We start from the raw sequence: 27470 nt of genomic DNA, 5'->3' as shown, positions 1-27470 counted from the left end.
CGCTAATCACATTGTGGTTTCAGAATTCAATCAACAAATTACATGATTGTCTTGGTCCAGCTGTTGCAAGGGATATCAAAAGTGACAGCTATCTAATACCTTCTTTGATCTGACTAAGGCATGCGACCATGGGAGCAGAGACAGTGTACTTAAATTGCTGAAAATTGGAAATATGTCCAAACTGATTAAGAGAGTTGAACTACTATGATCTGACTGAGAACTGAGTCTACCAAGCAGGAACAAGGCCTGAGCAGTTTCCATCAATGATGTCTTCATTGCATTGGCCACTTCCATCAGATGGATGATGACCGTGTATCCAGATATTTTCTGTACGATGAATTGGGAATTAGTTTACAGCCTCCTGGACATCCATAACTGTGCTGGAAGGACATCTTCAAACCCTATGTGAAACTGGTGGATACCAACATTGAGGAGGAGGGACAAGTGAGGACTGCAGAGGCTGGAGATCAGAGTTGAAAAGTGTGGTGTTGGAAAAGCACAGCCGGCCAGGCAGCATCCAAAGACAGTTGACATTTCAAGCTTGAGCTCTTCATCAGGAAACCAACATTGACCAACTGGGAGACAGTCCTGACCTCTGCAGGGGTTGAATATTTGGAATGACAACAGAAGAAGCTAGCAGAAACAAAGGCTCAGTGAGCTGGGCACAGGGCCCAGTTAAAACAGAAGCCAGAAAATAGTGCATCTTCACAGCTCAGCATCTCCCTCATCACCAAATGTTACTGGGAAGGCTGCTTCCGAATCCTGGTGCTCCCGCCTGTCCTCAGACTCTCTTGATTCACTATAGTTTAAGAATCTCTTTGTCTCAGCCTTGAATATATTCTATGACTCAGTCTCTGTGGTTTTCTACGAGTAGAATTTATTAGTCCTCTGAGAGACTTTATTCCTACTCATCTCCACTTTGATTGGGGGGTTGCCTAATTTGGACATTTGCCCACTAGTTTCACATTCTCCCATGAGAAGAGTCAGTCTCTTGACATCTGTTCAGTCAAGCCCCCCCTCAGAATCTTCAATGTTTTAATAAGATCACCCCCATGTGGTTCTAAACTCCATTGAGTCCAGGCCCAACCTCTTTTTTCACCAAACAAATCACGGTGTTAACCCAACACTTTCTCTATCAACACCTTCTCTAAACTATCTCCAGTGAGGTACACTGATGCTTAGATAAAAGGACCAAAACTATACACAGTACTCCAATGCGGTCTCATTTGTAAAACTGTGGCAAGATTTCCCTATGTTTTCCCACCAGCAGATAATGATACACCTTCCTATACTGCTACTTTCCTTACCGTCAGCATCTTTTCTTGACAAGGGCATTGTGTTTGTACGTTTCCAATTTGTTGAGACGTTTTCTGAAACTAGGGAATTTTAGAAAAGTACAGGCCTTTCCTATGTGTGAAACTGTTTCCGAATTTCATTCTTCTATGGTCTGACTCAAGTTTCCCCCTTATCCCTGGAGTCCGTAATCTGCAGAATTACAGCAAAAAAACTATCTGTTTCCTGTATTATTTTGTTGCGTTACTTCAAATCGCTCCTAATTCATCCATGGACAAAATTTAACTTGCAGAAATGAAAAGCAAGCGAAGCCAATGTTTCAAATGGAATGTCACAATATTTTAAAAATTTGGCCAGTATTTCCAAACAGATACACTTTGTGTTTATGGCAGTGTTTCAGGAAACATTCTTCATGATCCTGTGGTGAAAGTTGGTCTAGAAGATGTCACTGTGACTTTTGGAATGTATCTCTATCTCTGACCTGTTTCACTTGGCTTCCTTGATTATAATTTTATTTTGTTTTTTTCTCCTCAGTTCTTCAGAGCATTTTCAAAACCGCCATTCAAGGGAGAGGGTCTTAAAGATGCTGGTTAGTACATTTTGAGCATGGTCTGTCTTCGCACTTCAGTTTCATACTGTTCATCAATCATTTGTATTTTGCTAGCACTGTTTCCATAGAGCCCTTCAAAAGGTAGGTGATATGGTGGCTCGGGGGTTGGCACTGCAGCGCCACAATGCCAGCTCCCCGGGTTCAATTCCACCCTCTGGTGACTGTCTGTGTGGAGATTACACATTCTCCCTGTGTCTGCGTGGGTTTCCTCCTGCAGTCCAAAGATGTGCAGGTTAGGTGGATTGACCGTGCTAAATTGCCCATAGTGTCCAAGGATGTGCAGGCTAGATGGATTAACCATAGGAAGTGCAGAGACAGAGTAAAAGGGGGCGGTTAGGGTGCTCTTCAGAGGGTCACTGTGGACCGGATGGTCCGAATGGCCAGCTCCCACATTGTGGGGATTTTGTGTTTCTATGGATATCTGCTCTGGGATATTATGCTTCTTAAATAGTCGGCATTTGTACTTGGCTGTACGGTGGCACTAACGTGGCATCAAGAAGCATCGTATTTCCCTCATTCTAGCCATTTTCTAATTGAGTTGCTGCACCCACACCCCCTCCCACTCCACTGCCTCGAAAGGATTTGCCAGGAGGAGTTTCCAGACTATCGGGTAATGCTGCACTTTCCACCTCTATAAGACTTCTGTGGAAATCTTGGCATGTGACATTTGGCATCATGTTGGGTTCCGGGATGTACCAATCACTGGTGGAAGAGCATGGGGTGCCTTATGCTGCCAGTGTTGGAACCAAACATCTTTGTTATGTTTGGATAGATCCTTGAAGATAAACTTAAGGCACGACTAGGTATCAACAAATGGGTTAGGATGCCTGATTCTGAGCCAGAGACCCCATGTGCTAACGTTCCAATCCCCAACATTCGTGGTGATGCCTGTGTTGCTCCATACAGCTGGCTGTGCATTCAGTCTATAGCAGTCGTGTTCGTACTTTAGTATTTTCATCTTTGAAAGAGACGGTAAGTGGAGGGCATATTAGGCAAGGTGGTCAATTAGACTGCAGTTGGAGTGCCAAGTAAACATCAAGCAGCACAACAATGCTCAAGAAAGGACAAACAGACCCGGGGATGGACAAAATATCAATGGTCTGGCATATCCAACTGGTTGCATCTAACCACAGGGTAACCTAGGTGACCATCCTCTGACCCATATGACACTCATTTGAGTTACTCAGGAGGAGTCTAAGTAGAAGGAACAGAGGAGGCTAGATGTCATTGGACCAATCCTCACCATAGATATTTTGGAGGACTTTTACTGAAATCAATCCAAGATCAGGAAACCAGAGCTCAGTGCATTGCGAGGTGGGATTTCAGGGGTGGGGAGCTGGAGGAAGAAGAGGGTAAATCCCCAAAACCTGCCTCTGTGAAGTCAGGAGATTAACTGGAGAAATGGTGGAAACGAGGACAACACTGAGATCTCGCTACTGATAGCCGAGAGAGAAAACCTGGTTTAACCATCATCCCTAAGGCCCAAAATAATGACTGCAATGAAGCTGAAGAGACTGGGGAAATCCAGAACAGAGTTAGGCTTTCCAGGTTGATTTCAGGGAAGAATTCTTCCCACTCAGTGTCGTGATGACCTGGAACTCACTCCCCCTATTAAGGCTCGACAGTCAATTGAAATGGTGACAAGTCTGACTGGCACATTTTTATTCCAGCAAGTATTTTAAAGATTCTGGATCCAAAGTAGTTCGGCCCACACCATTGAGAGTTTGAATAGCCTACTTGTGTTTGTGCAATGCAATGTCAGTCTTCTGGAGATGTTCTTTGAGGCTTTTTCCTTTGCCAAGTGCTGAACACTTGTTCACCAATTCCAACTGGAACAGGTCAGTGAATACACTTATCTGGTTCGGAAGTTAAGCCATGCAGTTTAAGGAGGGAAAGGTGATGGCTGAATTAGCTGATGTTGTCTGAGTTAAAAATCACACAACACCAGGTTATAGTCCAACAGGTTTAAATGGAAGCACTAGCTTTCGGAGCCTGAAGCTGCATATGAGGCTGTTCCATTCTCCAGGGTACCGTTGAGATATGGATGTGTTCCCACTCCTTGTTAGTATCTCGGCCTAGACTGGTGAGATTTTGTATCCAACTCTGAAGTAAGAAAGCACCCGGAAGTGCCTCCAGTTTCACCCATCAACTGCAACCTGACTTCTGCCATTACAGCTTGCCCTTCCAGTCATGCACTGAGTTTCCACTGGACCTAGTAGAGGGCAACCCAAGATGGACTGGTGCCAGACTGTGAGTTGAGATCTGCAGTTGGCCAACAGACATTAAAGAAAATCAAGGACATAGTCTATGGACAGTAGAGTATGGAGCCCTTTGTATGCCTCATCCATTTCCAGAGGCAGGAGCTAATGAGTCTAAGTAATGAAAGTAGTATCCAGTAATAGGAAGAGTTTTGATTGTTCTCTTCACTGTTTATGCTCTCGTTCAAAAAAAAAGTAAAGTAGTTATTAAATAGGAAATTAGAATTTATGGTAAAAAAAAATTGAGACCCGTAAGGTAGAGATATGACTATGAGTTGAAAGGAGTAAAAGAGCCAAGTTAAATCAGGAACTGGTAGGTGCCAACATTCCCTCTAGGCCACGCAGCCACTCCGAGAGTCTCTGAGAGAGATTGGTGTGCTGACACCGTTCCCAATATTAACGTCCAAAGTCACTTGCGCATGGACCTAGGAGGTCCTTAGAGCGGTAAACAAAATTGGAGGGAACATGGGTAAGTCCTCACGGCAAACTTGGCCTTTGAAAATTGTAAGAGGGAGGAAAAGGTGGTTTTGTAGCATCCTGTCCTTTTGAGTCAGAAGGATATGAGTTCAAGGCCCATTCCAGAGACTTGAGTGCAAAATCTTGGCTGATTTTCCAGTACTGACCTAAAGAGACGGTATACTCTCAGGCATCAAACATTCCACAGCACTACATGAAGATAAAGCAAGAGCACTCTTCAAGTGTCCTGGCAGCATTTGTCCCTCAACCAGTATCAAATGAAACTAGTTCATTGAATAATTTAGCTGGCATCTCGCTTTATTCGATTTGGCCACCATGTTAACTGCACTCCAACAGTGACTACACTTCAGAAAAGTAATTCATTACCAGTGAGGTAATTTTAGGGTGGCCTGAGGCTGTATGAAAGCAAATTGGTTTGTTCTTTATAAATCAGAAAGAAGTTACCATTGTGGGAAAAATAAATGTAAGAAATCCTTAAGGCTATCTAAAGGGGAAATTGGAAGGAAACTCCAAAGCTTTGAGATTTGGTAAAGAATGAGATAAATGGGGAACCTGTGATAAGTTGGTGGCTCGGTAGTTAGCACTGCTGCCTCGCAGCATCGGCGTCCAGGTTCGATTCCAGCCTCAGGCAACTGTCTGTGTGGAGTTTGCACATTCGTCCTGTGTCTGCGTGGGTTTGCTCCAGTTTCCTCCCACAGTCTAAAGATGTGCAGGTTAGGTGAATTGGCCATGCTAAATTGCCCATAGTGTTAGTCAGGGGTAAATGTAGGGATGGGGAATGGGTCTGGGTGGGTTACTCGTTGGAGGGTTGGTGTGACTTGTTGGGCTGAAGGGCCTGTTTCCACACTGTGGGGAATTAAATCTAAACTAAAATGGGGAACAGGACGAGGTGACTTAATGCAGCATGTCAGGAGTATAGTCAGAACTGGAGAGGAGTGTTTAGAACTGTATTAATCAGCATCGTATTAAACTAATAGGGAAGGATAATGAAGAACCACGGATGCTGCAAAACAGAAATGGCTGGAAACACTCAGCAGGTCTGGCAGCATCAGGGGAGAGAAAGTTAAGGATTCTGTGACAGAGTAATTGAGAGATACTAGATTGGGGATTGATCTTGACTTGTGGATCAGCGACTAGATAACCAATGGCTCATCAGATAACTAGTGTTCACATTTTCACTGAAACCTGGATCTGCCAAACAGTCTCGTGCTGCTCAGAACCCTAAGGAAGGCAGATTCAGAGTGGAGCCATCAAAAGGAGGTGGAACAGTGATTAGATTGGTGTTAGGAAGGGCATGTTCTATGAGCTTGTTTGTAACACACGGTACCAACTCATGCTACCCTTGATGCAATCCTCCGAAAATAACAACATGTCACTTTTAAAATGTCGCTTATCTGACTCCCAGCAGGTTATCCAGTGAGTAGCTCAATTATGCAAGACATCAGACCAAGTTAGCTGATGGCAGAATGATGTACACTTTGGCTACCCACAAAGCTGATTTCTCCTGCTTTCTATGACGTGATCTCGACTGGAAATGGATGCACATAATTGGACGTTAAGTGAGGACAGCACTGAGAGTGGTTATGATGCTCCACGCAGTCAGTGACATTGGCTGAGCTCTGGGAAGGGGGTTCAGCTTGTACCTAGTGAACTGCCTCTCTGCGGTATCCCAGGGCTGGGGGTTTGAGAAAAATACGACAGAGACGTTGGAGGCTACTTTGCTAAAGATGTTCACTCCTTGAGAGCCTAGATGCCCCACCCTTTCCAGGAGAGTTTGTGGAAGTGCCAGATCTCCATGGGCAAAAGTGTGACTCGGGCACTTAGTCTGGAGAGGATCCTGATGATTTCTTGTTCACACTTACTGATCCTTTATAGCAGAGATCACTGTCTGTCAATCAAGAAGGTGTGTTACCTTCTTTCCTCACTCTTTTCCAACCCATGCACACTTGAGGGTCCTTCAGAGCACATTTAACTTGAGTGTTCCAAGAAGACTTCCTTCAGGAATTTGCCTGCTTTATGAGCAAGAGGATTAAGTTGACTGTTTGCTTTCTGTTCAAGGTCAGATTCCTTTTGTGTTAGCAATTAGTCTGTGTTCTGAATTCCTTGCCGCTGAATCCAAGACTGAGCATGCAAGAATTGCACGCTTTTACAAGCTTATGCACACAAGAGAGGAGATTGGCTTAATTCTCTAAGGAAAAAGAACTGCCAGGTTGATTGTGGAGACACATCAGTCATTTGCGTCAGTGGAATGCTGCCACAATGTGGTGCAAAGCCAGGACTAATCCTGCTGTGCCAGAGATCTTCAATGTCTGCGGATTGATGCTGGGGGCAGTTGGGAGCCTGCCAGGAGCTTGCTTGCCCTGGCATTGCACACACATGCCAGCCACACTGGCGGGTGCCAGCCCATTTCTGTTAAGGCTGAAACTGAGGTAAAGTTGTCACCTCATTTCACCTTGTTCAGCTACGTCCAACTGAAGGGCAAAGAATGAAGCAAGTTCTAGTTTAAACATGAAAGAGAGTGTGCAGCCAAGCTCTGCTTTAATAGAGAGAGCTCCTGCTGTGGCTCCATTTAAGGACTTTTTGTTCCATCACTCTTTCTGAGTGAGGGAGAGTGTGTGGATATTTTCCACTGGCAGACAGCAGCCAGTAGAGGTACGTAGAGACCCCAGTGCAGATAGAGACAATTCATATTCCACTTTATAACCCACATGTTTATTATGTCTCTTTTGATTAGATTACCTAATCTGATTACCCTTCAGCCCAACAAGTCCACACTGACCCTCCGAAGAGAAACCCACCCCCGTATATTTACCCCTGACTAATCCACCTAACACTACGGGCAACTTAGCATGGCCAATTCACCTGACCCGCACATTTTTGGATTGCGGGAGGAAGCCAGAGCACCTAGAGGAAACCCACACTGACACGGGGAGAATGTGCAAACTCCACACAGACAGTTGCCCGAGGCGGGAATTGAACCAGGTCTCTGGCGCTGTGAGGCAGCAGTGCTAACCACTGATCCACCGTACCACCGGTGCCATCTTTGGATTGCGGGAGGAAGCCAGAGCACCTAGAGGAAACCCACACTGACACGGGGAGAATGTGCAAACTCCACACAGACAGTTGTCCGAGGTGAGAATTGAACCAGGTCTCTGGCACTGAGGCAGCAGTGCTAACCACTGATCCACCGTACCACCGGTGCCATCTTCATGGGACCAGTTGAAGGAGGGATACTTCAGAAGCTAACCATAACTGGGCTTCACTTTTTAGTCAACTTGAACCAAATGCAGGCCTGCTGACTCGGATTCCTACCTCTGGATATACTTCTGGAGGTTTCTGCACATACAGTCATAGAGGTTTACAGCATGGAAACAGGCCCTTCGGCCCAACTTGCCCATGCAGCCCCGTTTAAATTAGTCTTAATCCCTGCCTCTAACTCCTTGCCTTAAATCCAAGCTCCAACCTGCCTGTGCCCACTATAAAGTGATCAGATTCTTTGAATTAATATGGACTTCAGTGCAATAGCACTTTTCCTCCTTACCACCCCCTTCCAGATCTAATCATTATATAACCACGAAACAAATTGTTCCAAAATTTATTTTTCTGAGGTCCTATGATTTTTTTTTGAGTATGCTCATAACTATGCCCTGGAGCTTAATCTTCAATTGGTGAAGATTCCAGGACATCTCCAAAAGGTCAACGCCTGACAGTCCGCATTTGAAAAGGATAATCTGCTCTGAAAAATCAAAGAGAACAGCGGAAACTGGTTTGGAATTCCCTACTGAGCCAGAAAGGAGTGTAAGTGGGCTTCTTCTAGTGAGGAGTAAAACTTTGGGATTTTGTCACAGCATGTACTTTGCTGAATTGACCATGTCTGATTTGAGTAAGAATAAGGGAAAACATTGAATATCCAGCGGAAATTATTAGATTAGATACCCTACAGTGTGGAAACAGGCCCTTCGGCCCAACCATTCCACACTGACGCTCCGAAGAGTAACCCACCAGACCCATTTCCCTCTGATTAATGCACCTAACAACTACGGGTAATTTAGCGTAGCCAATTCACCTAACCGGCACATCTTTGGACTGTGGGAGGAAACCGGAGCATCTGGAGAAAACCCACCCACGGGGAGAATGTGCAAGCTCCACACAGACAGTCACCCGAGGCTAGAATTGAACCTGCAACCCTTGTGCTATGAGGCAGCAGTACTAACCACCGAGCCACCGTGCCGCCCCCGAAATGTGTTGTATTGTCTCTCAGGATGAATGTCCCTTCTGCGCAGCTTGGTCCCGCACTGGAGAGGGGCTAGACTCAGTGCCTGCACACCATTCATGTATTCAGTTTCAGCTGGAACATTCAGTCTCCATGGCTGTGGGCCAGGGAGAGAGGGATATGTGTCCATGTCCCTCCCAGCTAGAAAGCACTTGTGTATGAGGGGATGGAGGCATTGTGGGACAGTCCCAAGCCAGAATACCAGAATACAAATTGTATTTGGACACCAGTTACATAAGTGTCACAGGACCTCTTAGAACAGAACCAATAAAATAGTGTTCATGGGGCAGTGGGAAGTGGTGGTGAGGGGATTTGTGTGGGGCAGACAACGGGTGCAAATTTGTTCTGCTACTTGATGTTGCAAATAAATCACAGGCAGTGAAGGTGGAATTCTCTAGTGTTTAAAGTTTCACATCCATGAAGAACCTCAGACTTTGATCTTTGTCTGACATTTCCCAAAGTTTATCTGTGATTCTGCCAAACACTGAACCAGTAATTGGCTGATTTTTCATTATCCAGTGTGGTATTCTTGGAGACGATGCTCCCAAGTTGAAAAATATCTGGACAGAAAGGAGGGGTGTGTGGTTAATTCTGACTGTAGGGTCACAAACCTGGATCAGACACTTGGCCCTGTGGCCAGGACCAGGTTGTTGCAAGGTCTCCGTCTTCTTCAGGCTTACTGTAAGGCCAGAGTGCTGTGGGGCGAGCAGTGTGTGATTAAATGACTGAATGACCTCTGGAGAATGTGCTATAAGAGTGCAGTCGTCCATGAACACAGTGCTGCATACCTAGCATGGAGAGTATGTTGATCAGACTCTAGCTTTGTTGTGTCAGTCCTGTCATTCACACAAGGATGGCAATATGCTACAGCCAGCTGAGTATGGGAACCACACCTCCCACACCCCACCACTGCCAGAGGGCGTCTCAGCCTTCAGTGTAAAGACCCAAGCTCAAAGCCCGCAACCTGGATCCCAATAAATGAGAGATCAGCAACCTTGGCCTCTGACATTTGAGGAGAACAGAGTGCAGTGTCTTCAGGACAAGTGAGCGCAGTACAAAGACATCCATCTTTCCAATGCTGATGCCCCATGCCGTAATTTGCAATCTGTTATGCAAATTGAGCCTTACCCTAACATTGCACGAGGCTGCATTCACCTGGGCTATGAATTGGTCTTTTTGTTCCTTCTAATTTTTGCGGAGCATTCAAATGAAGTTATAGGAAAATCCAGCTCTCGGATGGGGAGATGGGTGGGATGGTGGTGTGGGGACTTTGTAACTACATTCTCAGGGCCTGTAATTGGGTACCCAGGCAATGGTGCTGACTACTCGGGATCTGTAGTTGTAATCCGGCAGTCTGTATTTATCCTTTAGCGGTCTATAATGGTCCTCTGGTGGTTTGCGATCATCCTCCTGGGATCTGTAACCTCATGTCCAGGGTTTATAATCATATACCCAATGTCTGCACTTCAGTCAGGATATTTTATGATTCCAGATCCTCAATATTGTTCCATGTTACCTGGGATTGTCAGAGAGCCTACAGAATAAATCAGTCACATCCGGCAGGTTCATTCAATCTATTTTTAGTCAAGTTGGATGTGGTTGTGGTTCTATTCGCCGAGCTGGAAGTTTTTGTTGTAAACGTTTCGTCCCCTGGCTAGGCGACATCATCAGTGCTTGGGAGCCTCCTGCGAAGCACTTCTTTGATGTTTCCTCCAGTGTTTATAGTGGTCTGTCCCTGCCGCTTCCGGTTGTCAGTTTCAGCTGTCCGCTGTAGTGGTTGGTATATTGGGTCCAGGTCAATGTGTTTGTTGATGTCACTGTTCTAGTACAATTTACTAGTGTTGATGAAATGGAAAATAAAGCCAGGCCTGGCTCTGTAGTACTAGTGAATAGTAACAGACACACAATGAGGGGGATCCTACTGAGTTAGATACCTTCACATCTACCTTGCAGTCATATAACACCCAAAATCCAACATTCTCTTCAGATGCCCCTGTTATTATCTCGCCCTGGTTGCCAGCACATAACTGAATTCAAATTGTGTTTGACTTTGTACAGATTCCAAGTCCAGTTTAGTATCTCTACGCCATTACATCATTGACCTCCTGGAGCAACATGGAGAGGCTGAGTGGCCCCCAGACTGCCCCCCGTTGGAACCAGCCAGGTAGGCATCTGCTTGAATTGAACTTGCATGAGGTCATTCCTAATGTGTATTCATAATTGTAGAGATTGAGCTTTATCTGATATTTAACCAGAAACTGGGGAGTTGGAGTGCTCTCCCCAGCAGTGGTATCTACATCCAAATGAGGGATTGTAGAGAAGGTGGAAAGAAGCCTAGAAATCCCAGTTTGTGATGAATTTGCACATCATTTCCCATGATGTCCGCTCATCCAAGAAGGTCACCTCAGCTAAGTAAAGATCTACTGGCACTGGAGGCAGTCCAGAGAAGGTTCACTAAGCAGATCCCAGGGAATGGAGGGATACTCTTACGAGGAGAGGTTGAATAGTTTGAGCCAATATGCATTGGAGAGTAGAAGATTGAGAGGCGACCTTATTAAAATATACAAGCTTCTTAGGGGACTTGACTAAGTAGATGCGAAAAAGTTGTTTCCTCTTAAGGGAGAATCCAGGAAAAAAGGACATAATCTCAGAGAAAATGGTCACCCATTTAAAACATCTCTTCGAGGGTAATGAGTCTGAGACATTCTTTACCATAGAGACCTAACAAGACTATGTTGTTAAGCCTATTCAAGGCAGAGAGAGACTGATTTTTAATCAGTAAGGGAATCAAGGGTAAAGGCAAAAAGACAGGACAGCAGAGTTGAGGATTATCAGATCAGCCATGGTCTCAATGTTTGGCGGAGTAGATGGAATGAGTGGAATAGCCTGCCTGTGCTCCTGCTCCTTATTGTCTTTTGTACCACACACACATCCCACACTGTCCTGATTACAAAGAATCCCTGATCAATACATATTTGTTATCTGCTTATTCTTGTTTAGAATGCGAAGCTCATGAAGCTACTTTTAGTAGTGAGTCAGATCTCTGTAAAAGCACTGGCTGGATTTGGACATGAGGAAAAGGTGAGGATTGCTAAAGGAACTGAAGGACAGGCATACGCCTAGTGTGAGCTAGGACAGAAGTCCGAAATGCATGGCCTCGCTCGTTTTGCAATGCCTGCCACCACCTCCAGCTTTACAATCTTCAAGAACTTCCATGCTGTCCGGCGCTGGACTGGTCCATTCCTTGTTGCTGTATCCCTCCTCGTTTATGACTGTCCCTTCAAGGCCAGGGCTCAGAAACTCCCTGCTTAAATCTGTCTGCCATTCCATCTCCATCCTCCAGCCTTATTTGACCAATCTATTGGTTACCTATCTTATTATATCCTCCATTGGTTCAAAGTTCATTATTAACAGATTATAACCCTGTGAAGCAGTCCTTGGCATGTATTACTATGTTAGATGCCCTGTATGCTTTTAAAAGCAACAGAGTTGTGGGGTGTTGTGATTAAAATCAGGGATGTGCAAGAGCCCAGAATGGGAAGGAGCACAGCTATTTTGGAGGATTGTAAGGCTGCTGGAGATTTCAGAGGTAGGGAGGGGTGAACCCAGGGCAGGATTTCAAACAATTTCTGAATTTCAAAGCTGAGCTGTTACTTAACTGGGACCCCATGTGGGTCAGTGAGCTCAGGGAGAATGGGTGAATTAGATTTGGTGCAGGGTGGGACATGGGACTTTTGGGTGACATTGTTTGAGACTTTCCAGTAGCAAGATTGTCACTTCAGCAGGTTATTGTAAAGTCAGAAGCAATGATTTCTGTTGCCTCCTCCACACAGTTGCCACTAGTTTCTCCTAGGGATCTAACCTTGACCCCCTCCTACCTGGTATCGACGTGCTATCCCTCAGCAATGTTATTTCAATTACACAGTCCACTGTCAGCACCCACCTCTGCAGTCTAAAAAATAGTCACCTGACACTCAATATGCAGAAACATCCTGCAGGTAAGTGTTGGGAAGGCCAAAACCATTGTTGGCAATCCCTTCACAAACTCTGTCCCTGAACTACCAACGTGACAATGCATAATACTGTGAACCAGACTGCTCACAGCTCTCGGATCACATTTGATTGTCAGATGAATTCCACCTCATGTCTCCACTCCATCAGTGAGTTTATTTCCATGTATCCTATTCAACTTTGTAACTATCACCCAAAATCAGCCCTGTCTCTGCTCATCGACAGCTGAATCCTTCAGCCATAAGTTTACCTATCTTCAGATCCTTCTATCCCAACTTATTCCAGGCCAACCTCCCATATTTTAACCTCAGAAATTCCAAATGCCATTGGAGCACATCTGTCTGACGGTATCCAGACTTCTAAAAATGCCCATTTAACTTTCCATGTATTTTGTGGCCAGACATCTGAGACTGGCTGCCCCCAGATGCCTCCATCAGGCTGCTGACTAAGCCTTGACACACCATAAATGAGATGAAGCTACACTTGTTGTGTTACCAGACCCTGCCTTATAGATAGCTGCAAAAGTCACCAAGATTAACACAGAAAGCTAAGCTTAACAAAAGGTAGGATTTTTTATTTTTTTTCTGTTCCTTTTTAAACAGTATCATTTTTATTGATTAATTGCAAATGTAATGATTTCTTTTTAAAGATGTATGCCCAAGTTTTGATTTTGCTCTGTTAATGATGCGATGTAAATGCAAGTTGCTGCTGAAAGATCATTTACAAGCATTTTAAGAATTTCCAATTGCCTTAGTCCACAGCAACCCCTACTGGTCAATAGCAGATATTTCTGAATGTCTAAACTTTGCATCGTCAGCCAAATAAGCTGGAAGAAATGGGGCATCAGACAGTATCCACTTGCAAAAAAAAGGAATACATGGCATGGTTAATTTGTACTTCATGATTTTTTTTTTGTATTTATTTAAGTTTCAGCTGCATTATTTGCTTTTTGTATCCTTAAACTTTGCTCTCACAGCATCCATGTCATAATTGCTGCGCACAAAGTTGTGAATGAACATAGTCCAAAGAAAATCCAGTTGAATTTAGTCCTTTGTGAGCTCTGAAGTTTATAACTGAAACATCAAGTGAGCGTGAAAGAGGAAGGCATTGAGTTGCAGGATTAAAAAAGACACTGCACAGTGGCAGCTGCTCATTCAAGGCTGTTCCACAGTAATATTTGATCGATATTTAAGAAGGTGAATTAAAAAGCTACTTTTATATGATGTTCAGCTCCCACATTGCAAAGATATTGTTCTCATCAACTGATGATAACCCATTATATATTATCAAACACTGTTTTTGGTTATTTTATCCGTTCTGATATGACGGTTGTTCTGTTCCATTTCAGTGCTGCAAGAGTTGTCATCTGTCACCACAGAGAAAGTAAATGAGGGCTTTTAGTAAAGGTCCTTTAGACAATAGCAGGCTTATGACCTGCAATTTATTAACCAGAAGCATTTTTCATTGTCTTCTCCTGGACAGATCCTTTCTGTTGTCCCTGTTGATTTCAGCACAGTAGGCAACACAGGGATACAGTTTATTGGGACACTGGTATAGCATCATCCAATGGTGGGATTGTGAGGTCACGCTGACCGTCATCTCCCTCCACCCTACCATGTCCTTCCACCACACCATTCAAGATTCAGTACACCAATTTGAGTGAGGTGCTGACTGTGGTTCACCTGTCTATGTATGCAGCCAGTAAATGGAGAGGGTGCTTTCTCATGGCATTTACTGCACTAGAGGAGGTTATTTGACCCATTATGTCCATGCTTGGGATCTGAGTCCCTTCACACCCTGATATGTTGACTGTCGTAGTAAATTCAGAAATCCCCACATTGATATATTGGGATATGATTTTATGTTATTTTCACCTCTTCACTCCCTTGACTTTGTGACCATTAATCATGGTGTTAGTCCAGACTGTGACCGCAGGGATTTGCAGTCCTAGTGAACTTCCAACAGAATTTAACAATTGGAGCTGGATACAGTGGGACATTTCTTAGTAATGTCATCTGTACTTCACCCCTCAGTCTTGGGACAACTGTGGGCAACAAGGTGCCTTTGCAGAATCACAGAATCATGCAGCATAAAAAGAGGCCATTTGGTCCATCATGTTAATACTGACTTTGTGAGAGAGCTAACAATTAGACTCGATCCTTGGCTCTTTCCACAAAGTCATGCACGTTATTGCCTTTTTAAGTGGAGATCCGTTTCCCTGTTGAAAGGTTTTGACTGAATCTGCTTCATCTGCCCATTTGTGCAATGCATGCCTAGTTTGGCAGAAACACTGAGGCAGGGATAGAGTTGGACAATGTTGCAGTGGAATTTTATAACAGTAAGCACATGGGATCTGAACCCTAGCTTAGGCTCAAATCTGACCATGGTCTAGGTTAGTTTGAGAGGGTGCCTGAAGAGGGAGAGGAGGTTGTCGGCAAGGTTACAGAGTTTGAGGCGGAGGTCAAAGATAGTGACTCCGGTGTTTAACTGGTGGCAATCATGGTTCAGATAGCTTGGTCAAACAGTCTGATTGCACAAATGTAAAAGAAAGATCAAGAGACGTCGGCCTTACATGGCAAACATAACACTTTGTCTGCGGATCGTCTTGCAGACAGGGCAATCAAAGAATTAAGGTTATGGATAGTTTGATCATCAGCCTCCAAGGATGACCATGTGAGGACTGAGGGAGGAGCCATTACTAGAGATTCTCAGGTTGTGAATGGATTGACATGGGGTTACTTAGGTGCATTCAGCTTGGTGGGCAAGGGGATTGGACAGAGCAGCAGCACCAGCTAAACCAACAGTGTCTACCTTGAGGACAGAGAATTTCATGAGAACCTCACAGAATTGCTGTTATTGATGGGGCTGGAGGAGAGGGGTTTAAGGAGATCCTCGATCATGTAGAAAAGAAGTAGGTCCTTAGCTTTGCATTCCAGGATGACTGTGGTGCACTAATTAACATGTTAGAGAGAAACAAAGCCTTATAGAGTAGAGCACAGATCAGGTGACTTAAGAATTATCTAGCTATGTGCCAGATACACTCAAACAATGGTGTCCCTTCTACTTGATAAAATTAAGGGGGGTGGGGCAGACAAAAGGGAATGGGAAACAATTAAACTTTTATTAGGGACATTGGCATTGAAGTGTAAGCATATTTAAGCAAGTCAGCATTGAACATCGAAAACCTTGCAAGGGTTAAGAGTAAAGTGCCGTGCCCTTCAGTATCCACTTGGGCTAATATAGCTGTTCAGTGACTTATTCTCCAGTCCCTCAGCTCAGGAAATATTAAAAGCTGGAGGCGGGGATGGATTTTATATACAAAATTGTTTGAAATAGTTACGAATTAATAAAAGTCATGAGAGAAATGAGTTTCAATCAGTAATTGTCTTGCTGATGTATTGGGTGGAAGGGCAAAGGTCAGCTGTGAAATTCTGAAAGGGGCCTACATTTGTCTGGGCTTTCAAGGTGTTAAATGGGCTAGCGGGAGGCGGAAGCAGAGGTTGATGTTTTAATAAATGGGGGTCGTCCCATGAGGATCAAAGGTCACGGAAGTCTCAGACAGGGGATATGTCTTCTTACTAAGGCACGATTTGACAGTCGTGTTGAATGTGTGTGGAAATCGAGTGGGGTAGAGTCGCTGTTCCACCATCTGTCAATCGGATGACCCTAAAACTCCACCCTGGCCCTTTGCCACTGAAAGAGCTCAAGCTGGTGGCAGTGAAGAGGGATGAGATTATTACGTTTGTACAATCAGGAGTACACTCAGGTCAGCGAATTGAGTTCTCTAGCCGGCCCCCCTGAAGATCCTGCATTGAATGGATTTGGGCAATCTGCCATCCCATTTTATGTGGGTGTACAACACTAACCTGGCTCTAGGATTCCCACTTTGAAGGGATCACAAGGCTGACTCACATGGGAAATAGGAATGGCAAAGGAATGTTTCTAAAATTCGAAAAGTAATCGATGTTTGGGTTAAAGCAGGTCATGGAGAGCAGAGCACATTATATTTAATCCAGCCTGTGACTGCTTTAGGAGTGCTAACACACACTGAGGTTGACAACAACAATACTGTAAAGAACCTCTGAGATAATACAGTGTCTCAAGGTGTTTCCCTATTGCCACATAAGGATATCTCTTAGAAATGTCAACCAAGAGCTTGGTTAACGATGTAAGTTTCAACAAGTGCCCTAATGGAGGAATATGAGGGTGATTTGGTTCCAGGTGGGAACTCGAAAGCTTGTGGCCTGTGTAACTGAAAGCACAGCAAAGAGTAGTGAAATGATTAAGACCAGGGATATTCAAGATGATTGAATGTAATGAGCACAAATATCTTGTAGGATTGTGGGGCCAGAGAAAGTGACAGAGATGGGGAGAGACAAAGCCATGGAGTGACTTGAAAAAAAGGTTAAACGTTTTAAAATGGAGCGTTTGCCTGCACAGCGTAGATGGGTGAATGGTGTGAGGGAGGATCTGGGTAGCTGATTTTTAAGTGATCTTCAATTTACTGAGTGCACAGTGGGAGGCTGACTAGGTGACCATTGAAAAGGTTGGTCTGGTGGTAAGAAATGCCTGGTAGCATTCTCAACAACTGAGAGTAGAAATGGGCAAGGTTAGGATGGTGGGAGTCACAAAGTTATATAGCATGGAAATAGACCCCTTGGTCCATCTTGTCCACTCCAACCAGACATCCCAGTCTGACCTAGAAGTCAGTGGTCTCAGTCATCATATAGACAGATAGTTAAATTCAGTTGAATTTGCAAGGCTGCTACCTGTACTTGTATGAATGTATCTCAGGTTTGTTCCCGTATCCCATGCTTTGACCAGCCATATCTCAACATCGGTAGAGTCTGCTGTTGAGGGTAATGAGCAAGAATTGGTGCTCGAAACCTCACTGTCTCTATTTTATCTTGTCCCTTGAATGGGTCTGCTCTGACCAACAGGTTGTAGGCAAATAATGGGAAAGCTGACTTCTTGAAATGCACAGCTAACCAAGAAACTGGATATACACACAAAAGGGGAAAAATTAAAGGGTTACAGGAAAGAATGGGGAGAGTGGCACGAATTGGAAAGCTCTCTAAAAGAGCTGGGGCAGACATGAGGGGTCAAACGCTCACCTTCTGCACTGTCATTCCATGATCGCCTTCAATTATATTTTCAGATTTGTTGCAGATTGACTTAATACTTTTCTATTTTTAATAAAGCTGAAACTTTTTTAGCTTATTTTTCATATTGCAGTGTTACATACGTATATGATTGTCCTTTCTTCCATTCTAGCATGGCAGAGGTCCAGAATTTCTTTGCTGTCAACAAGGTTCAGTATTTGGCACTGATTGTTGAAGAAGAGAGCTCCTACCTGGGGCGTGAGGTAAGACATGTGCTTGTAAATTTTAGTTGTTCCTGATATCCCATCTGGCCAGATGTTCATCTCAACCAGTAAGGTTCCCCAATTTGTTTCAATTCCAGATGGAATCCCACAGTCTTTTAAGTTCCAGGTGAGGAGGGATAAAATTGCTCTATTAGAGTTATTCCTGCCTGGTCACGATAGAGTTAAGTTTGAAATTAACTTCCCTTGCCTTATTCATATTTTCTCCCAGACCCAAACCAAGTTATATTTCAAAAGGAGCCATTTTAAGTGGGCTTTCTTGAGTTAACAGTGAGTGAATTTATTAATCACTAAACATGAAAAGAAATGCAACAGATGTCAAACACAGAATAGGAATAAGAGATGAGTCCAATAAAATAAATGTATTGAAAAAATGAACTGTTTGTGCGGAGACAGTAATTGAACATTGCACCCATTGCAGTGGTTGTCACATGTAACATTGACATTTGTAGTTGATTGATCAATCTTGAGGTTTCTGCCTTTATACGGTGATCAAAATACAGTTGTCCTATTTCCTTTTAGCAGTGACTAACTGGCAGCCCTGGGAGTGAGAGAGAGAGTTCCTCCACTTTACAGTACATGTAGTGTTTAAATGGCTATTCTCACAGCACACTAGCCCACATATTAGGATGTCAGGTCACTAATTCACGAACACAAGTATTGAAGTTGATTTTTAATCTCTATTGTTTGCATTTTCCTGGAAGGCCAAACCACACACACATTGTGGAAGAGGTGTCTTTCTGTTGGCAGTGAGAGGAGAGTGTGTGGTCAGTCCTCTTGTTATTTAGAGTCATAGAGATGTACAGCACGGAAACAGATCCTTTGGTACAACTTGTCCATGCCTACCAGATGTCCTAAATTATTTTAGTCCCATTTGCCAGCACTTGGTCCATATTCCTCCAAACCCTTCCTATTCATATGCCCATTCAGATGCCTTTTAAATGTTGCAATTGTACCAGCCTCCACCACTTCCTCTGGCAGCTCATTCCATACACGCACCACTCTCTGCATGAAAAAGTTGCCCCTTAGGTCCCTTTTAAGTCTTTCCCTTTCACCCTAAACCTATGCCCTTTCACTCTGGACTCCACCAAGCCAGGGAAAAGACCTTGTCTATTTACCCTATCCATGCCCCTTATGGTTTTATAAACCTCTATAAGGTCACCCCTCAGCCTCTGATGCACCAGGAAAATTGTCTCAGCCCATTCAGCCTCTCCCTTTGGCTCAAACCCTCCAACCCTGGCAACATCCTTGTAAATCTTTGCTGAACCCTTTCAAGTTTTGCAACATCCCTCGGAGACCAGAACTGCACAAAGTATTTCAAATGTGGCCTAACCAATTTCTTCCTGCTATGTTTCTCTTCCTCTTTGAAGTTTCCTGGACCCTTTGCAATGTAACAGTCCCACAGAGGACTTTGCCAAATGGCCACTAAATTTACTGCAGTCATTCCTTGGATGGGCAGACTTCTTTTGAAACAACACGTGTTGGATTGAAAAGTTTAAAATGTCCATGGTACTTTGGGTTTGATCTGTCTCTAAGATACATAGCACTGACGCCCTGTTGGAGAGGCCTGTTAATCTTCCTTTGGGTGTCTGGCCATTACTGTATCAAAAAAGGTAGCCAAAAATCTATGTTTTTGTTTAATGCAACTCAGTAACCAGTGTTGTGCAACAAATAGAACACATTCTTCAATTCTGCATCTTCCAGGTCAGGTGACTAGTGACTTTGACTCCTCATTGCAATAAGAATGTTAGACTTAGAATTCTGGAATTATTTTTTGAAGGAAGATGCTACATAATGAACAGGATACAGTTCGGCTATTGACCAAGGTTTTTTGACAGCATTTCATTCTGATAATTACAAAAGCAGCAAATGTTATGGGAGTACCAATAGAGATAAATCCTCCCCCAAGGCACACTGCCATGTTTGGGTTTATATACCCATGCGTACATGCCTGATTTCAGCACTTCATTGGGACGCAAATATCCTTGGAGAAAGTCCAAAGAATGTTCACCAGGTTAATTCTCGTGATGATGGGACTTCCTTCTGATAGGAGACAAGATGAACTCACTTTTAAAATTGCGTATACAACTGGGGATTGAGTTATGGAACAACACTCCCTCCGAGTACAAGATTATAATTCTGACTACTCAAGTTCCAACAATACTTTTAAGCAAACGAATACTTTGTTGCAGAAGGTCATTGATAAGGATTAGCTCGGGGGTTGTTACCAATATAGACAGCATGGTAGCTCAGTGCTGTCTCACAGCTGCAGGGTCCCGGGTTTGATTCCACCCTCAGATATCTGTCTCTATGGAGTTTGTACGTTTTATAAGCGTTGGTTTCCTCCCAAGTGCTTTGGTTTCCTCCCACAGTCCAAAGATGTGTAGATTAGTTGGATTGACCATGCTAAATTGCCCACAGTGTCCAGGGATAGAAGCTAGGTGGATTAACCATGAGAAATGCAGGTTTATAGAGATAAAATAGAGGGGGTGAGTGTGGGTGGGATGCTCTTTGGAGGGTCAGTATGGACTCGATGGGCCAAACAGCCTGCTTCCACACTGTAGGGATTCAATGATTCTATATTTATTTGGGAGTAAGGGATTTGGAAAGATGCTTGCAGTAAAGATTAGGAATGTGAAGACGTACTTACAGTGAGAAAAAGAATCAGATAAGGAGGCAAAAATTAGTTCGCACTAACGAAAGAAATTAATAAAATGGCAGAACAAGTTCAATGGGTATAATTGACTGATTCTTTCATAAAACAAGGTGGGATATAGGCTCTCTGAATGATGACACAGATTTCATGCTGAGCCACATAGATCAAGAAATGCTCCATTTGCACTGAAATCTCAGACGCAATACAGGTCATTGTAGGACCACTACTGCTGGCCTCAACACTTAAGAGACTATAGAAACATAGAATCCCTACAATATAGAAGCAGGCCACACTGACCCTTCCGAAGAGCGTTTCATGTAGACCCACCCTATCCCTGTAAACCTGCTTCTGCCATATCTAACCTACCTAGCCTGCGTATCCCTGGACAATATAAGGGCAATGTAGTGTGGCCAATCCACCTAACCTGCATATCTTTGGACAGTGAGAAGAAAATGGAGGACCTGGAGAAAACCCACACTGACACAGGGAAAATGTGTAACCTCCACAAAGACCTGAAGATGGAATCAAACCCAGGTTCCTTCTGCTGTGAGGCAGCAGTGCCAACAACTGAGCCACTGTGCCGAGATACACAGAACAAAAGAAAAACAATCAGATCTACTTTCTGCTTAGGAAAAGGTAGTCACCACATGAATTTTATTTCTTCAGGCAGCAAGGTTTATCAGTGGTGGATTAGAAATTAAATGACGTTGAGATTCCTTTGCGAAGTATCCAAGGTCGTAGAAGCTGGGGGAAGTGAGGGGTGCAGATGCTGGAGAGCAGAGTTGAAAAGTGTGGCACTGGAAAGAAGAACAGGTCAGGCAACATCCGAGGAGCAGGAGAATTGATGTTTCGGGCATAAGCCCTTCATCAGGAATGTCGGGGGGTGGAAAGGGGCTAGAGAGAAATAAGGAATTGGGGGGAAGGTAACTGGGAAAGGAAAGGTAGATGCAGACAGAGGTGATAGTAATAGGTCAGAAGGGAGGACGGAGCGGATCGGTGGGATGGACAGGTGGGACAGTTCAAGGGAATGGTGCTGATTTGAAGGGTTAGATCTGGGATGTGGTGGGTGGAGGGGAGACTAGTGAAACTAGTGAAGTCGACATTGATGCTTTGGTTGGATGGTCCCAAGATGGAAGATGAGGCATTCTTCCTCCAGTTGTCGGGTGACTTGGATTTGGCAGTGGAGGAGGCCCAGGGCATGCACGTCCTTGGCGGAGTGGGAGGGGGAGTTGAAGTGGTTGGCCACAGGGTGGTGGGTTTGTTTGGTGGTGTGTCCCAGAGATATTCCCTGAAATGTTCCGTGAGTTGGCGTCCTGACCCCCAATGTAGAGGAGACCACATCAAGAGCAATGGACACAGTAAATGAGGTATTTGAGTGTGCAGAGAAATCTCTGTCAGATGTGAAAAGATTCTTTGAGACCTTTGAGGTGAGGAGGGAGGTGTGGGTGCAGATTCTACATCTCTTGCGGTGGGAAGGGAAGGTGCCAGACATGGATGGTAGGTTGGGGAGGGGTGTGGACCTAACGAGGAAATCGTAGAGGGAATGGTCTCGGTGGAACACAGGGTGGGGAGGGAAATATATCTCTGCTGGTGGGGGTCTTATTGTTGGTGGCAGAAATGCTGGAGGATAATGCCCTGCGTCCGGAAATTGGTGATGTGGAAGGTGAGGACCAGGGGATTCTATCCTTGTTGCGGTTGGAAGGGTGGGGTTCAACACGGAGGTACAGGAAGTGGAGGAGATGTGCTTGAGGGCATTGTTGATCGTGTGGGAGGGGAACTTGTGGTCCTTGAAACAGGAAGTCACCTAGGATGTCCTGGAGTGGAATTGGTCCTCCTGGGAGCAGATACATTAGAAGTGGACGAATTGGGACTCTGAAGCCCCCATAGTAGAATGGCCTGCCAGTATACATTGACTGAGCTTCAGCGAACAATAATTGCTGGACAGGGAGGCTCACCCAGTCTGGTCCTCCAAGGACAGTATCCAAATGATCTGGGGAAGGTGGAGGTGTGTAGAAGATGAACCATGACCTTGGTGAAGTCCAGAACCGTCTCAAATGATCAAATGGGTTTTACCAGATTCCATAGCTTTTGTTCTGATGTTCAGGAAGAGAGCATTGGAATTGGAGACCAACATTGAGAATCAGATATTATTTTTGGTGTTACGACACAGGGATTAGATTAGATTATTTACAGTGTGGAAACAGGCCCTTCGGCCCAACAAGTCCACACCGGCCTGCCGAAGCGCAACCCACCCATACCTACTCCCCTACATTTATCCCTTCACCTAACACTACGGGCAATTTAGCATGGCCAATTCACCTAACCTGCACATCTTTGGACTGTGGGAGGAAACCGGACCACCCGGAGGAAACCCGCACAGACACAGGGAGAATGTGCAAACTCCACACAGTCAGTCGCCTGAGGCGGGAATCGAACCCGGGTCCCTGGCGCTGTGAAGCAGCAGTGCTAACCACTGTGCCACCATGCCGCCCACCTAACAAGCCAAACCAAATCAGCCTCACTATTACTGGATTTGCAGCTAAGTGAAATTGAAACATTCAATGACCCTCAAAATTGCTCCTTTGTTCCAAACCAGAATTTACAAATAACAGGTCAAGTTCAAAACTTAAACAAGAATTAGCAATTTATTATTAAGATTTAAACTTTAGCAAAACAGAGATAGACCCTAATTAGGTTGCTTTGTAGTTTATGTTCTAGACCCAATCTTCTTCGAATATAAGCCTTCACAGACAGACAAATACAATTAAGGGATAAATTGGAAAAGAAAATAACAAGATTGTAATTTGCCAATTTGATAACTATTTCAACAATGAATAGCAGGCCTTCATAATATCCTTCGATAAGTTGTATTACAGGCATATGGGACTGTATGTCTTGCTTGAATTCCAAAGCCATCAGTTAATGCAAATAGCTTCCGCAAACAAAGAGACTTTTACTTATTCCTTACAGACTGGGGTTCTTTTGTTGGAACTTCCAACAAGTCGATAACTGGAGGATAACCTGAGAGAGAAAAACTGAGAAACATTTTCCCAGTTCGGCAACTTCGAAAGTAAAGCTGCCTCCTCCCTGAAAACCTAGTGACAACCAGCTCGCTCTTTGCTTTCTCTTCTTTTTTCAATATTCTCTGTGCCAAGCTGGCCAGCACCATTGATTGTACAGTTCTACATCGAACCATCTGCCATTCCTGGAGAATAACCATGCCTCAGTGCCAAACTGACTGTAGCACCCTTGCAGCAGTAATTAACCTACATTATCTTTCCAGGCCAGTTTCCTGTGGCAAAAATCAGGCTTTCATTCTTTTTGTTTTAAACAAGCTGCTGTTCAAAGTTCAGACTTTAATTCTCAACTGCAACTCACAATTCCAAACCAAAAATGAGAAAAGAAAAATTATGATGGGTCTCAATATTGTACTGTTCTAAGTATGGAAGCTTGCATTTACTTTGTAACAACAGTGTGAGATTGTGGAGATTTATCTGTGTCGCTTGCTTGTTTGGAATGTCGATATTTTATTCTCTATTTATGGAGCCCTTCTACTCAGCAAAGAAATTAATTGAATTGCATGGGGATGGTAGCATCCTTCTCAATTGTGGATTGTCATCAAATTTAGCAATCTGTCTCCACCATACATGTGCCCGTTTGGCATTGAAATAAATTGCTGAAGGATAATAAAGGGTACAGAATAGACAGCACAGAAGCCAACTGTTCAACCCAACTCTGTGCCAGTGCTTCGACTCTAAGTGAGTTTCTTACTATTCTACTGCATCTAACATTTTCACAGTGACACAAGCCCAAGGATAAGTGCTACCATCTTCTCTCATCTACTTCATACCCACAAAGCCACCACTTACTCTAACCCCTGTCACTGCACATGCCTATCACCAAGTCTCATGGACTGCAACTCTCACTCTGGCTTGCTTCATGTCTTCTCAACGGTTCATATCCACTTTCCTCCTCCCATCCAATTAAGCCTTCCTGCTCTCTCCACCTCGAATTCACACGGGGCACCTCATCACATCTCCAGCTCCTGTATCACCAATAATTACTCTTCCAATCTTTCTGTCATGCTCAGTCTCTCCCTCTATCTCATTGCAGAAATAAAATTGGCCTTTCCCTCCAGACTGATACCTCCACAGTACCCTGACTGACATATTGCTGTTGGACAGGATGCACTTGACCTGCAAGATTGACCATAGCTTAATGCCCAGACTGCAAAGATTCCTGAACTCTGGTAGGACCAAGTGTCTGATCAACTGTGGTCAACCCACTGGACTGGAATAGGCTGAGCCTCTTGACAGACAGGCAATATCCTCTGTTGACTGTAATTTCCCCCTTCACCCCACTAATAATTGCTCCCCTTTGACTTACAAATAGACCATTAATGACACACTTGACATGTTTGCTGCGTAAGTTGCAGGTGTCATATTGATGTAGCCCAGTGCCATGCAGTGACATGTCCACCTCCTTGGCTGCTCAGTGCTCCTAGCCGTGACAAGCTGTATGCCTCTCCTTTTGCACAAGAAAAGCGTTGCAAACCACAGAGGCTGGCAGCCTGTGTGTTAAGAGACACACACAGACTGCTAGTCCTTTGGACGTGTCCTGAAGTTAGTGAGAGTGCAGTAAGAAAGCGATGTGAAGTGCATGGAGTCTAGCAACTTTCAAGTCAGTACAGAATGGATAAGCACTAAAAAAGAGCCGTAAAATTCATCCTGTGTAGATGCATGAGATGTGTATGTGCCTCTGCAATCAAAAGAACCATGCAAGTCACAGGTGTCCCTGAATCTCAAAGTAAAGTTTTGAAGGGATGAGGTGGTACATTAATTGGTTTGAGAATAGGCATGATGATGCTGTGAAACAGTTGGTTTGCCGCTACGCAATTGTGTGGCTAAGAGATAAAGGAGGATGATGGACATGGAGCATTGTTACAGACAAACATTTGCTTAATGTCAGGGCCAAGCATATGGCAATCAGATTGACATGTTGGGAAGCAACAGGGGAACGAGAAATGACATAGAAAATATGCGAGTTGAGACCATAATGACTTACAGTTGCGTGTAAGTAAGATAGCCACTTCACAATGGCATAATTCTGAAGTTGTCATTTGAACCTCGAGGGGAAATTTGGAAGAAAGTTTCTCAACTTTGAAATTCTGTTTCTTTCCTCTATATTTCTCACCTTTCTTACATTGCTCATACAACACCAGGGGGATGGAAATTCCATTTTGTGTAAAGATACACCACACTTTTCCCAAAGCAATTTCACAGCCAATTAAATACTATAGTCATGAAAAATAGTCATGACCTCAATGCCAGGAAGCGAGCAACAAGGTGGATGTTTTGTCGTACTGTTCCATCATAGCAATGGGGAATGCTTAGGAGAATAAATTAGAATATGTTGGATACCGTTTTTGATTGCAAGGTTAGTGTAAATGGTGCTAGTGTTTGTGCAAAAATAGAACTCTCAGGAATGCCCTTTAAAGATATTAGATTAGATTACTTACAGTGTGGAAACAGGCCCTTCGGCCCAACAAGTCCACACCGCTCCTCCGAGGAGCAACCCACCCAGACCCATTCCCCCACAACCTAACTCTATGGGCAATTAAGCATGGCCAATTCACCTGACCTGCACATCTTTGGATTGTGGGAGGAAACCGGAGCATCCGGAGGAAACCCACACAGACACGAGGAGAATATGTAAACTCCACACAGACAGTTGCCTGAGGCAGGAATTGAACCCAGGTCTCTGTGAGGCAGCAGTGCTAACCACCGTGCCACCCACATGAAGCATTTATGCATAAATCCTCCCCAGGAAACATGTCATTTGGGATTTTGCTTTTGAACCTGTGTAAGAAAGGCAGTTGGCCTCCGCTAAATAACTGGTTCTAACCCTTGGTACTGATTAGCATTTGAGGTGATAACTCCGAAGACATTCTGTTTGCCAACTCCATTTTAATGTTAGTTCCCTGTCTCTTTCCCTGCCATCCCCTTTGTTGTTCTGTTTTTTTAAAGTTAGTAATGTTGGTAGTTTGGTGATGGTTACACACATATATATGTGTATATATATAAAATAATTGGCTTAATGACAGCTATGGTGATTTAACCCAATGAAAAGATGGGTTTTGTGTGCCTCTCCTTTCCTGAGTTTTTGTGTCGTACAATTAAGAGTTTCCAATCTGCAAAAATGGTTTCCATGACCACAACCACGTGGATGGCAGCAATATTGGTTAAATGTTCTTCCAGATTACAGTGGTGCTGGAAAAGCACAACAGGTCAGGCAGCATCCGAGGCGCAGGAAAATCGACGTTTCGGGCAAAAGCCCTTCATCGCTGTTGTGTCATCCTGATGAAGGGCTTTTGCCTGAAATGTCGATTTTCCTGCTCCTCAGATGCTGCCAGACCTGCTGTGCTTTTCCAGCACCGCTCTAATCTAGACTCTGATTTCCAGCATCTGCAGTCCTCACTTTTTGCCTAAATGTTCTTCCAATCTGTCATT

The 27470-nt window shown here is 44.1% G+C and overlaps 1 protein-coding gene across 2 annotated transcripts in view; it reads left to right on the top strand.

The window, feature by feature from the left end:
* Positions 1-27470, top strand: part of qsox1 (quiescin Q6 sulfhydryl oxidase 1) — a 119858-nt gene that overhangs the window by 39551 nt on the left and 52837 nt on the right. For both annotated transcript variants that reach the window (XM_043699922.1, XM_043699923.1), the window contains exons 3-5: positions 1828-1882; positions 10970-11075; positions 18197-18287. In XM_043699922.1, coding sequence (XP_043555857.1) covers positions 1828-1882; positions 10970-11075; positions 18197-18287 — 252 coding nt within the window. The remainder of the gene's footprint in view (positions 1-1827; positions 1883-10969; positions 11076-18196; positions 18288-27470) is intronic.

This window comes from Chiloscyllium plagiosum, chromosome 11 (genome assembly GCF_004010195.1).
Source record: "Chiloscyllium plagiosum isolate BGI_BamShark_2017 chromosome 11, ASM401019v2, whole genome shotgun sequence".
Taxonomy (NCBI): domain Eukaryota; kingdom Metazoa; phylum Chordata; class Chondrichthyes; order Orectolobiformes; family Hemiscylliidae; genus Chiloscyllium; species Chiloscyllium plagiosum.
The sequence above is the reverse complement of the archived record's forward strand: the minus strand, read 5'-3'. Positions and strand labels throughout refer to the sequence as shown.